Genomic DNA, 12691 nt, shown 5'->3' with positions numbered 1-12691 from the left:
TTCATTTTTGCTTCGTGGCAAGGCACTGTATGCTGCTGACAGAGGGCACAGCCATCAGGGAATACCGTAATTAATGAAAGGGTGTACATAGTCTTCAGCAAGGCTTAGGTAGGTGGAACTTGTCAAAGTAACATCCACATGGATGGCAGGACTCAAGGTTTCCCAGCAGAACATTCTCCAAAGCATTCCTCTAACACAGGGGATCATGGTGCCAGTATTCACCTTGTCAAATCCTTATGCTTGCTCATTTTTCCTGCTTCTATCTCATCAACTGTGAGAACAAAATATCCACTTGTTCCACAATATATCCCACAAACTAACAGGTGCCATGATCAAGAGATCATCAGTGTCATTCACTTCTGTCTGTGGTCACGATGTTATGCCTGATCGATGTATATATGCTACATAACCATTATCAGTGAGAAACTGCGCAGTAAATGCTCATGCATTCACTTGATGACAGCACAGTGCCTTCTTTTTTTAAGAGGAAAACTGACTAAATCTCATATCATCTTATTTGACACTGGAATTGTTGCTCTATAAATCAGAATGCTGACAAATTTGTAGCTTTTCTGCAGCTCAGCTTCTCCGTTTGCTGCATGCAGATGAAAACACTGGTGCTGCTTACAAGCCGTGCCCGTGGAAGCAAAACTAACAAATTTCTATTGCTATTTCAACACAGCAGAGGTTATGGCCGAATGTAATGCCTCTTCTCACCGCTAGATGTCAGTGACGTTTATCATTAATATCACGTTTTATCTATTTATTCGCGGTTTGGATTAGGAATAAAACATATGGTAATATAAATTAAATTGTCTAAAGTACAACTTATCAACGGTGACGAAAAGAAAAGATTCTCTGTTGTTGTAACGCCCATCTCGCACTATTGGAGGCAGTATAACATGTCAGGGGTGTCCATCCTGTCCCTAAATGACATGACGAAGAAGAAACTGCCTGTCACATAAGCAGCTAGCAGAGTGGCTAATATCACCCTGATTAGGCTGTTTTCACTGTCAAAATGGATGTAAATCAGGCGAAACAGGAGCACCTGCTCGCATTAAAAGGTATTTTACTGTTAACATATATGTTGTGACTACAGAGGTTGTCTTCATGGTTAGATGTGTCAGTGTATCGCGCTGTTGTCATTTGCTGCTGCTTCAAGTTGCTAGTGGCGCTAGCTAATGCAATATCATGCATTTACTTTTGTGAAGGTGTAAACAAGGCTGATGGCCAGTGGTGCGACTTTAAAGACTTTTCTTTTCGTTTGGGGCGCTTAAAACATATATTAAAGACCCTGTTTAGCAAAGTGTAGCTTAAGGAACTGTGTCATAGTGTAAGCTAACTCTCTCTTGTGCTCTTAGTTGTTGCAGCTAATTTATTTATTGCACTAATTCGTTTTTTGTTTGTTTGCTTGGGTTGGACTTTTTTTCTCGAGGTAACATTTTTTTTTTGCTTCTACTTCCTCTAATCTGAATCTGAATCGGACTCAAAGAAAGAACTCTGGGAAGTTAAAGTGTTCATTTTCCTGTTTCTTTTTGTTAGCTTTCAGCTCACCACCCGCAAAAAGAAATTCTGAGCATAAGTGATATCCTGCAAACTGTGCAGCAGTCAGAATACTAACGGTATTACTCAAGTATTAGCTACTACAGCTACAGGTTTTATGCAGTAGCGAAGGGAAGATTTTATTCCCTGTTTTTAGAGCACTTCATGGACCTGGGCTTTGACATTTGTGTGAGGACTGCAGAACATTTTATCTGTTAGGCAGTTACAATTTTTTATCAGTGAACAGCGTGTAAGAAATGCATCTTACAACAGTTTTGAGACTATTAAACAAACTTCTGGAACTTTAGGCTTACTGCATTTACCTAGAGAGGGAGTTGTAAAAGTTGCATTCAGATAAGGTAACATATAGTTGTCCTTCACACAAAACCTGTATAATTTGTGCGTTTTAATTTTAATGTCAGACCACCACTTTCCCACTCAGAACTTCTCTTTGTCAGCAGATTCTTTGTTGAAATAATCTTTAGATACACCCCTGTTGTGAGTGATTTCAGTAACTGGTAAGCATTCATTCTTGAATGCAGGCTCCTGAATCCATGTGAAAATATCAGCTTGGTCACTAATTGGCTGCTAACCAGTGTCACTTTACTTTACAGTGATGCGCTTAACGAAGCCCACTCTCTTCACAAACCTGCCGGTGACGTGCGAGGATCGAGATCTGCCAGGTGAGCCTGTTTAAACTTGCAGACAGAGTTCCACCCACCGAGCCTGAAATGAATTTCACTCCATATTCTTTAGCAGAGCTGTAGCAAATGAGAACAACAGGGGTCAGGTCTGTGAGACTGAGCATCATGATATTATCAGGGAATCCAATTAGCTCAGTTGATGTTAATCAATCCAGTGCAGGACGTGGGATAGTAGGAGGAAACCACAATGGCTGAGCCACTGTACCACCACTCATAGTAATGACAGTTTATTAGTCAGAGGTCTCATACTCATGTTTATCAGGACGCAGAAGATCAAATAAGACAAGAACAGTAAAACAACAGCCTTGTGTCCATGGTATAATCCCTTGCCTGTGGGTTGTTTTTGTTTTTAAATTGGTAGTCTAATGCTTTTGTTTGCATTGTGTAAAATGGAAAAGTTAATTCAAGGAGAAATCTGTTTGAACGCTTAAAAGCTTCTTGTTCATTAAATCTCCACCTTTTTACATGCATATACAACAATCTGAGAGATTTTTCCCAACCTCTGTGAATTCATGATCGTGTTCGAGAAGCTCACAGTCAAGCATTGTGAAGCTGAATGATAAGTGGGTTTTTTTTGTTGTTGATGTTTTATTTTTTTTAATGCTGTTGTTTTTCAGAGGTCCACGTCAGCATTGCACTCCACTACAGGAAATAACACAAGTATTGAGGCCAAACTTGGTCAGGCAGCTTCCTCAATTTTTTTTTTTACACTCATTTAAACATCCTCTGTGGTTGCACCAGGAAATCCCACTCAAGTCAGCTTACAAACGAAAACAAGATACTGTGTCTGCAATAGAGTCCTTGTTGGGCAAGAAAAAAAAAGTTAATATTTTCATGTTATCAAGCTTGTCCAAATGCTATAAAACAGAGGTAGACACATTAAAGTTGTTGTTGTTGTTGTTAATTTATTTCAAACATGGAAACGATATACAGTTACATTTAGTAAAGAAAATAAGAGAGAGAGAAAAAATACTATACAAAAGTCAATACATTTCAATATAGCTACCGTTCTGATTCATTTACATGTTGAAAGGGAGTGGGAAGAAGTACACACTTATTTAATCCCACACCATTGCCATAAGTTATCAGTTAATATTTAGTCAGTTCATTACTGATATAATATGTAATAAAAATAGTGAACAGATTTCTGATATATCAGAAGTTTCTGTTGTTGTTTTATTATTCCCTATCAGCCACTGAGTTATGTTTTCTGAGTTTGCCCATACAGTGGATATAAAAAGTGCTAGGTTTTTGTAATGTTAAAAAATGAGACCACAGTCATCCAGTCCAGCTCTTTGCAGTGTCACTGTCATCCCATATTTTCTTCACTTTTTTGATGACGCAGTCTTTACTGTGCTCTGTGTTGTGGTATTTTCAATGCCGTGGAATTTATTTCTGTAAACGTTTGGCGACTGATAAGATCAGTGTGATGCTTTGCAAGCTCTCTGCGAGGGTGCCAACCTTTTCCTGTAGCAGGCAAGTGAGTAAATGTCAGGCGAATCCTACTAGAACGCTTGAACTTTACCTGGGGGCTAATCAGTCTCTTTAACTGATGTCGAGTGTGTACCCAAGAAAACTGAACGCTGTGATTCAATAACGTGAAGTAGTTATGAGAGTGCACACTGTTTTCTTTTTTATTTTTTTATTTCTCCTCGAACAGATTTGTTTCTTTTTTCAAATGATTGTGCAGGTTAAGGTGGGAGCATTTTGAAATCATTTATTGTTGTCTAATTAACATCACAAAAACCTGGAATATTAACAGGTGTGTCTGTGTTGGGGTGGGTGTAGTAGTTAATAGTTAATTTGCTAATTATGTCAAAATTTTTTGCAAAAATGTCTAAAAGGATAAAAGTGACAACTACAAGGTCAAAGGTTAGCTTTGTAGCTTTGCAAAAATTTAGCCAGATGTTATATTTGTGACAATAATCTTCCATCTTTAAACTACAGTTATTTAAGACCTTTTCTGCTGCTGGGTTAAAAATGTGTGTGCTACGCATCTGTTTCTGGCATTTTTGTAGCAACATCCATATTTGAAGGATTGCCTGCTGTCATTAGTTAAACCTTTATTGGCCAAACATCAGTATAGTTTATATCTTCTTATTAAACCTCTTCAGAATCATCATTATATTTATTAAGTGAGTTACTGACTGGCTGGCAGAGGCATTCAACAGCTAAGCAGTAATTCTAGTTCCTTCTGGTTGAATGCAGCACAGAGCAGTGCAGTGGTAACTGAAGTCCATATAAATCAAAAATGTGCTGACGAGTCTAGGTTGGACACCTATTTCTGTAAGTAGTAGGGAAGTTATAGTTTATTTTTAAAGAGATTTAAAGATGAATTGCATTCGTATAAAAACATCCCTTTTTCTTGGAAACTTGGTGGGTCAATTGAAAAATCAATCGGTACCTTCAGCTGACCCTTTTAAAATTAGCAGGATTTTTTCTGGGACCATAACTTTAGTATATTAAGTAAAAATTTACCTCAATATTATAAATAAGTCTTTTTACAACTGCAGCTATTGCCATCTGGTGGCCTTCAGATAGAATACAGGGTTAAGGTACTTCTGCATTGGCTTCAGTGAAGTAGCATCTGTATGATGTCTAATGTTGACAGAAACACATATTGGTACTCTCAATGTTTAATCTATTTATTAAATTTCACTGGAGGAAAAACTTGAAAAAATGTTTTTGAGCATATTTTGGAAGGGTCAAAAACCCATGTGGAATAATGGTTGCTCAAAAAAAAGTAACAGTGTATGAAAGATCTCATCTGTTAGGCTCGTTTTGACACCAGGCTCGTCTTCTAGCTGTTGCTTTCTGGTCCATATTTATATTGTATTATCTTACATTATACATATGGACCAACAGGCGACTGTTGTTGTGATTTGCTGCTATATAAATAAAATTGAATTGTAAATTTAATCAAATTATTTCTGTATTATAATCACTTTCTAATCTAGTCCTTTTCTAACACACATAAATGTATCCTATAGCTGTGAAATGGAGAAACACACTGTTCTATGTAATAGTTTAGTTTAACTCTCTTTCTTTCTTTTTTTAAATCCAATATGAACACACACATCACTGGGTGATCTGAGTATCAGCAAGGGACACTGAACTGAACACAGGGGCTGGATGTCCCCATTCAGAGTTGAGTGAAGTGAATATGCCAAAAAAAAAACATTGTCACAAACTGTGAGTCCACTGAAACCCGAGACCCTCTGTGATCAAGCATGTAGGAGTTGATGTGAAACTGATTTGGTTACAGTCTTAAAATGTATTTTTCAGTCCTTTTAGAAGTTATGACAGTTTAAAAAAAAAAAAAAACTGTACTCAAAACATATTAATAATATTCAGGGTAGAATCTTGCATGTCTTTATTAAATACATTAAAGTTAATGAAGAGAAAATTATTCTCAGGGCATCAGGTGGAAACTTATATTAAGATGTTAGAACCTGTCATAAAACTAACCACAGTACATATTATTCAGTGAATTGAACACAAGATGTTTGAGGCGGAGTTATTAGAAGGAGACGTTGAAACCTAATGGTTTTACCTTTCAGGTTCAGTCTGCTTTGAAACTTCATCTTCAAAGCGTCTTTCTTTAGCTTTCTCATTCTCCTTGCAGCAAACTGAGCGCTCACCTTGTGCAGCGCTGCCTTACAGCATCAGAAGAGCATCTGCCTGTTAGATATCCATACATTATGTTTCTCCAAAGCCAATTCTGTTAGTGTGCAGGTAGATGTATATCTTATTGTTTTCATATCACTTATCCTCTAAATAGTAAATCTTTAGTGAGGACTCAAATTTCATGTGCGGGAGCCAAATTTTGGACTACATTATACATATCCATGACACCTACCTACCCATGTTTTTGTCTCCACAGGGGACTTGTTTGGTCAGCTTATGAGGCAGGATCCCTCCACCATCAAAGGCGCAGAGACCTTAATGCTGGGAGAGATGCTCACATTACCACAGAACTTTGGGTAAAACACCAATCAGCTGTAACTCTTTAAAGTTAAAAACAGCAGCAAGTGCTTTTTAAAAAAAACAAAAAACGAATTCTTGTCTTCACATCATACAGAAATATATTCCTCGGCGAGACCTTCTCCAGTTACATAAGCGTGCATAATGACAGCAGCCAAGTTGTTAAAGACATTCTGGTGAAGGTACTGTAAAGAAGGAATACCTGCTCAGTTCAGATTGTGCGCTTTGTCTTCCATTCGCACGTAATCACGATGTGGTTCCCTATGTAGGCTGATCTACAGACGAGCTCGCAGAGGCTGAATCTCTCCGCATCAAACTCGGCAGTCGCAGAGCTCAAACCCGAATGCTGCATCGATGATGTCATTCACCACGAAGTCAAAGAAATTGGGACACACATGTGAGTGTTCCCACTCCCGAAATGTTTTCCCAACTCACCAGTAATAAAAAAAATAAAATAAATAATAATAATCCTGTTTGTTTGTTGCTGTTTTCACATTTCCAGCTTAGTTTGTGCAGTCAGTTACACCACCCAGCAAGGGGAGAAGCTCTATTTTAGGAAGTTCTTCAAGTTCCAGGTAAGTTATGGCTCAGTGTTCTAATTAGGAGATGGTTGTAAAGTCACGAGTAAGCTTAGAGATGAGTGGAGAAATGCCACAGAGCTACAACAGATTGCCTTCCTCTGTGTGGGTTTGGTGTCAGGCAATCTTCTGCCCTCAGTTCAATAACCAGCTGTAGCCTTGCTGCCTTTCCTTTAGATGAATTTCTGTCACTCTGATTCCCACTTTCAGTAAAACTCCAGTTGGACTAAACAGTGCTGCATGGAAATATTATTTTCAGCTCGATGGCGGTATCTTATGAGAAAACTTCAGTGTTCAGCTTGCAATCTATTTTTAATCAGGTTTTGAAGCCGCTGGATGTGAAGACGAAGTTCTACAACGCAGAGGTAAATTAGCTCTTCTCAAGCAGCATTGCGAAGCTCTTATTTCATTTTATAGTCAGGAACATTTACAATAGAGGCAGTTAGCATTAGTTAGGCCTCCATGAAAACCTGTGTGCCTCCAGGTGAATAAATGATCCTGGAGATAAGTGGTTTTCCTGGATAAAGGCATTAAGCTCCCCCCCCCTTTTTAAATTTTTTTTTAATACTCATTTTCATATCAGTAGCTTCGTGTATTGCAAATATTCATTGTCATCAACATTGGCATGTAACTCCATTTGTTTACTGTGTCTTGTCTTGTATTTTATTTTCTCCATTAGAGCGACCTCAGTTCTGTGGTAACTGTTTCTTCTGTTATCATCACTGAACATTAGCTTCTACTAATCATTTCTGGCGATGGACACTCTCTTTCTTTCTGAGCTCATACAAAGGTGCAAAGTAAAAGAATGGAAGAAAGTCTGAATATAGAAAAGATCTTCAGTGACTCAGTTGTTTGTTACCCCTTGACATAAACTTCCATTCTTTTTCTTTTGCCCTCTCTTTGTTTCCTCTTCTTTCAAACTGATCCTGCACGGTGTTTGTGGTGTCACATTGTTGTGAGTGGGTATGGCATTGATTGCGGTTAGCATCACAGAAGGTGCTATGATTAATCTCGTATCTATTCGTCTATATGTGAATGATTATGTAGTAGCGCAAGTTCAGCGCTGCTCGTTTTTAAAGTGGACCTATTACTCTTCATATGCTGTTCCTGTTAAACACCAACAAAAAACCTCTGCAAAAGCACACACAACGGTAAACGGCTAATAGCAAGCATGTATCTACACTATGATATGAATCATGTGATTAAAGCGCACGTTACTTTACAGTGTTTTTTCTGTTAGCTGGTGTTTCCTTAAGTTGCACTCCATTTGACCTTTCAGGGCTGCCAGTGTTCAAAGATCACAGGCTTTAACCTGCTTCAGTTTCACACAGGTTTTTTTCCTTTGTCATAGAGAGTGGACATCCCTAATGTGGCCATCTAATCAAACAGCTCAGACTATAAGCGCGGAAGCCCCACCCACCTGCTCTCCAACCTTCTGTTTGCAAGGGTCAGCCAATCAGAACAAAGTTACTTAATTTGTGCTGTGAATCACGAAACGCTGCCCTAGTGCAGTCTGAGAATAAAATATTGAGCTACAAAAAGCAATTTAATAGGTCCACTTTAACTTTTGTATCACTACAATTATGCTCTTAATAGTTAAACAGCCAACAATGACAGAAGTCTTTCACTATAAGCACTAAAATGTGAGGTTTGGCTGATTTCACACTAACTTCACTCAGAATGATCAAGTCACTTATGAATAACAGGCACAAACTTATCCACGCTTCCTTCTTTTTGTTTCTCACTTTACAGTTGTGGCTGCACAGACAAGTTTACTGTTGTAAAGACATCTGAGTGTTGCTCAACCAGAACATCAAGTAGCTTCCTAATTAAAATAGGAAAGCAGAACATTCTCCACATTTCAGGCATCTAAATTCTTTCTATGTGACAACCTAACTTTCTCAGGGATTAAGAAAATACTCTGATTCTACGTTTGAGATGCATTTATTATGCCTCTGCACAAGGAAATAACTGTACTCTTAACCGGTAATGATTGCTCTCGAATATTAATAAACTTATTGTTTTACTTACTGCTGAGCGACTGAGTAGCAGTATTGAATTTGGCCTGTTACTACACAATACCAATACTTTTAACCTTTCCAAATGGTTTCATTTTTGAGCTGACCAATTTTATATATTTATAAAATCGGTGTACACTTGCAAAAGTTTTATTTTTCTATTTTTTTGGTTCTAGTTTAAGCTTTCTAAGAACCCATAACTAGGGTCGCTCAGTGGCCCCAGAAGTATAGTTGTACACCATAAGATCTAAACTGGTAGAGCCAGACATTTACTGCCTGGCGTTACCTTGCTCCACATTTCCTGTCTTGACAGTACTGAACAAATAAAGTCAAACATTTCTAAACATACTTTCATAAGCCAAACTGCTTGATGTTTGATAAACTAATGTTTCACTGTGCAGCCCGTACTGTGCACCTGCCGACCAACAATTGTACTAATATGTCCTCAAAGGTACACTGAGCAAACTTAATAGGATTCAGTTAAAGTTTTTCTTTTAATGCCAGTCTTCTCATTGACATTCAATGTATAACTCCTATATGACCAAAGAAATTTAAGGTTCACATTTAAGTCTGTCTTAAAACACCTCTCAGATGTCTGTAAGAGTTACAGCTTCCTGTGATCTGTGGTGTCCATGCTGGCTGTGAGAAACTTCCATACGTTTCCTAGAAGAAAACAGAAAAATCTGATTGCTCTCTGTCATTTTCAGTGAGTCGAACATTAATTGCTTTCGAGAGCAGCACTCGCAGCATCTGTGGTCTGTCTTTTCTTTTTACACGGCGTCAGAAGTTATATTTTTAGTATCATTCCTCAAAGTCTCAGAGCACATTTGTGACAACAACGGGTCACAGATGTGCTCCCCAGTAAATAAGTAGCGCGTGCTGTGAGAACCAATGAAGCAAGTGTGCTTGCTGGATCAGGAGGTTTTACCCACTTCCCTCGGGGAAATAACCACGAGAAACTCTAACAGCCTCTGTGAGCATGTGAATATCGTTTTAAGACAAACTTTAAAATATGAGCTCATCCTTTTGAAGCTGGCACATTGGCAAAAGCCCTAACCCAGCTGTTAATACCTGACATGTTGCTCAGTTCACCTTGGAGATTATGTAGCTTGTTATAAAGGCTAACATCAAATAGCCTGTTAGTGTGACGCTGTGCTTCTGCGCTCAGACAGATGAAGTGTTCCTGGAAGCGCAGATTCAGAACATTACCACCTCGCCAATGTTCATGGAGAAAGTGTCTTTAGAGCCATCCATGATGTACAACGTTACAGAGCTCAACACGGTCACACAAGCAGACAAAGGGTAAAACAAACACACATGTGTCCTTATTTTTGATAACATTTTACACTCAATACTCAGCTGTAACTTTTCCTCTGCAGAGAGTCCACATTTGGGAAAATGTCCTACCTGCAGCCTATGGACACACGGCAGTATTTGTACTGCCTGAAGCCAAAGCCGGAGTACGCAGAGAAGGCCGGCATCATCAAGGGAGTGACGGTCATAGGCAAGCTGGACATTGTATGGAAGACCAATCTTGGAGAAAGAGGGAGGCTACAGACCAGTCAGCTGCAAAGAATGGTATTTTGATCTGTTAGCCTACTGCAAGAACAGAGGCGCTCATTTCACTTACTGTATCCTCTTATGAACGAAAATACAGTTTAATCCCCACGTGTCCTCCAGGCTCCAGGGTATGGAGATATTCGGCTGTCTTTAGACCTGATTCCTGACACTGTCAACCTTGAAGAACCTTTTGACATCATCTGTAAAATCACCAACTGCAGGTAGAAACCCCTGAAAAATGAAATCGCCCTCATAATACAACCCTTAGTATTATTCAGTTCACTGAGGGGTTGAATTAGCCCATAATAACCAGCTTTTCTCTGCTTTTCTGATATTGCAGTGAAAGAACTATGGACCTGGTGCTAGAGATGTGTAATACTAGTTCTATCCATTGGTGTGGTATATCAGGGCGACAGCTGGGGAAACTTAGTCCTGGCGCCTTCCTCTCACTGCCCCTCACAGTCCTGTCTTCCGTCCAGGGTCTGCAGGTACGATCCAGACTTTACAATTGACCGTGTGCTCAGATCAAAGTGCTCTTTACCGACTTACTCGTGTGTTTGCCTCTTTGTTTCAGAGCATTTCTGGTTTGAGGCTCACAGATACATTTCTGAAGAGGACGTACGAATACGACGACATTGCACAAGTGTGTGTGGTCTGCCCGTTTACGAGCAACGAGTGCTAGGAGTTTTCTTTACCCTTTTTGTTTTTGTTTTTTTGCATTTTACATATGAATGGACCAACTGCGGCATTCTGCACATGACACTATGTTTTTTGCAACTTAATGGAAGAATATTGTATTTTACAATTAATTGTGAATAATATAAATCACTTTCTTTGAAAATAATGATGTAAATGTGCATAAATGTTAATAAATCTGTCATCTTTGATTTAATATTGCTTTTAAAAAGGTGCTTCATGGCATCTGTGTTGGCTTTTGTTATTAAAACTCTTACAAAGGCACAGACATGTACTGACTTGATCAATGAGTTTTTGGAAACAGCAGGAGCTGTGTGAGGCTACTAAAGGCAGGGCTATAACATTTTTCTGTCATCATTTAGATTAAGTCCAAGAGTTGTTAGGTGTGGATAATTAAATTATAGTTTATTGCAATAGCAAGTTGTGCCTTGTTCTCAGATGGACAGCAAGTGGAGAGTGATATATGAAATGATGGGATGGAAGGAAGAAGAGAAGCAAAGAGTGATTCACAGGCAAGACATCCAAGCGCTGTCACTAATCTTTGCATTTTGTTATTATCTCATGATACTTGTTTAATCAGCTACCATCTCTCCTATGGACTTTTTAATGTCTAGAGTCTCAGATCAACACAGCCCTGCCCTCCAGCACTATCAGCAGCAGGAGCAGCAGAAACCCCTCAACAGCAACATTGTACTGTGGCTGTAGCTCAGGTGGCAGAGCACTAATCAGAAGGTCGGTGGTTCGATCTCTGCTGCATGCCAAATATCCTTGGGCAAGATACTAACCCCATGTTTGCCTACTGGTGGTCAGAGGGCCCGGTGGCGCCAGTGTCCGGCAGCCTCGCCTCTGTCAGTGCGCCCCAGGGTGGCTGTGGCTACAATGTAGCTTGTGTGAATGGGTGAATGACTGAATGTAGTGTAAAGCACTTTGGGGTCCTTAAGGACTAGAAAAGCGCTATACAAATGCAGGCCATTTACCATGTACCCATCAGGTAAAACATCGGTGACGTTTGCTTTGCCTTGTTGCCCATATTAGATTCTTGATGAATGTGTGTTGTTGTTATTCAGTCTGGTTCAATGTGCCCCTTTTTAACTTTGAGCACCCGCCCCTTTAAACCTCTCTGCACGGCCCTGGTCAGTGGCTTCTATCTCCTCCTTTGGCCAGCCTATTACCCCAGCAGGGTACCTGATCACGGGCAGGGCGTACGTGTTGATGGCCCGGATCTTGTTCTTACCATTCAGCTGACTCCTCAGGACTTGCCTGACCCTCTGCAGGTACTTGGTGGTTGCAGCTTTTCTAGCGGCCTCTTCATGGTTCCCATTCGCCTGCGGGATCCCCAGGTACTTGTAACTGTCCTCTATGTCTGCAATGTTGCCTTCTGGTAGTTCAATCCCCTCAGTTCTGACTACCTTCCCTCTCTTTGTTACCATCCGACTACACTTCTCCAGTCCGAATGACATTCCAATGTCATTGCTGTATAGTCTGGTAGTGTGGATCAGTGAATCGATGTCTCATTCACTCTTGGCATACAGCTTGATGTCATCCATGTACAGGAGGTGGCTGACAACTGCTCCGTTCCGTAGTCGGTATCCGTAGCCAGCCTTGTTAA

General features: G+C 39.7%; 1 protein-coding gene across 2 annotated transcripts; it reads left to right on the top strand.

Annotated features, from left to right (window-relative positions):
- Positions 1–904: 904 nt before the first annotated feature.
- Positions 905–11278, top strand: trappc13 (trafficking protein particle complex subunit 13). Of its 2 annotated transcripts, XM_026173229.2 has the most exons (13): positions 905–1064; positions 2157–2225; positions 6130–6229; positions 6328–6412; positions 6500–6627; positions 6733–6805; positions 7129–7173; positions 7488–7505; positions 9995–10128; positions 10206–10404; positions 10507–10607; positions 10727–10874; positions 10961–11278. In XM_026173229.2, the coding sequence occupies exons 1-13, from the start codon at positions 1019–1021 to the stop codon at positions 11066–11068; spliced, it is 1254 nt and encodes a 417-aa protein (XP_026029014.1). In that variant the 5' UTR covers positions 905–1018; the 3' UTR covers positions 11069–11278. The 2 variants fall into 2 exon arrangements, with proteins under 2 accessions (XP_026029014.1, XP_026029015.1); XM_026173230.2 differs by lacking the exon at positions 7488–7505.
- Positions 11279–12691: the final 1413 nt, after the last annotated feature.

This window comes from Astatotilapia calliptera, chromosome 7 (genome assembly GCF_964374335.1).
Source record: "Astatotilapia calliptera chromosome 7, fAstCal68.1, whole genome shotgun sequence".
In the NCBI taxonomy this organism is placed as follows: domain Eukaryota; kingdom Metazoa; phylum Chordata; class Actinopteri; order Cichliformes; family Cichlidae; genus Astatotilapia; species Astatotilapia calliptera.
This window is presented reverse-complemented; position numbering and strand designations above follow the sequence as displayed.

What these genes read in the sequence shown, in the direction of transcription:
- trappc13 (XM_026173229.2), top strand. Translation starts at nt 1,019, where the DNA reads ATGGATGTAAATCAGGCGAAACAGGAGCACCTGCTCGCATTAAAAG. An exon ending in GTCACACAAGCAGACAAAGG is followed by an intron (nt 10,129 to 10,205) that starts GTAAAACAAACA and finishes TTTCCTCTGCAG; the next exon opens with AGAGTCCACATTTGGGAAAA. An exon ending in CCAGTCAGCTGCAAAGAATG is followed by an intron (nt 10,405 to 10,506) that starts GTATTTTGATCT and finishes CGTGTCCTCCAG; the next exon opens with GCTCCAGGGTATGGAGATAT.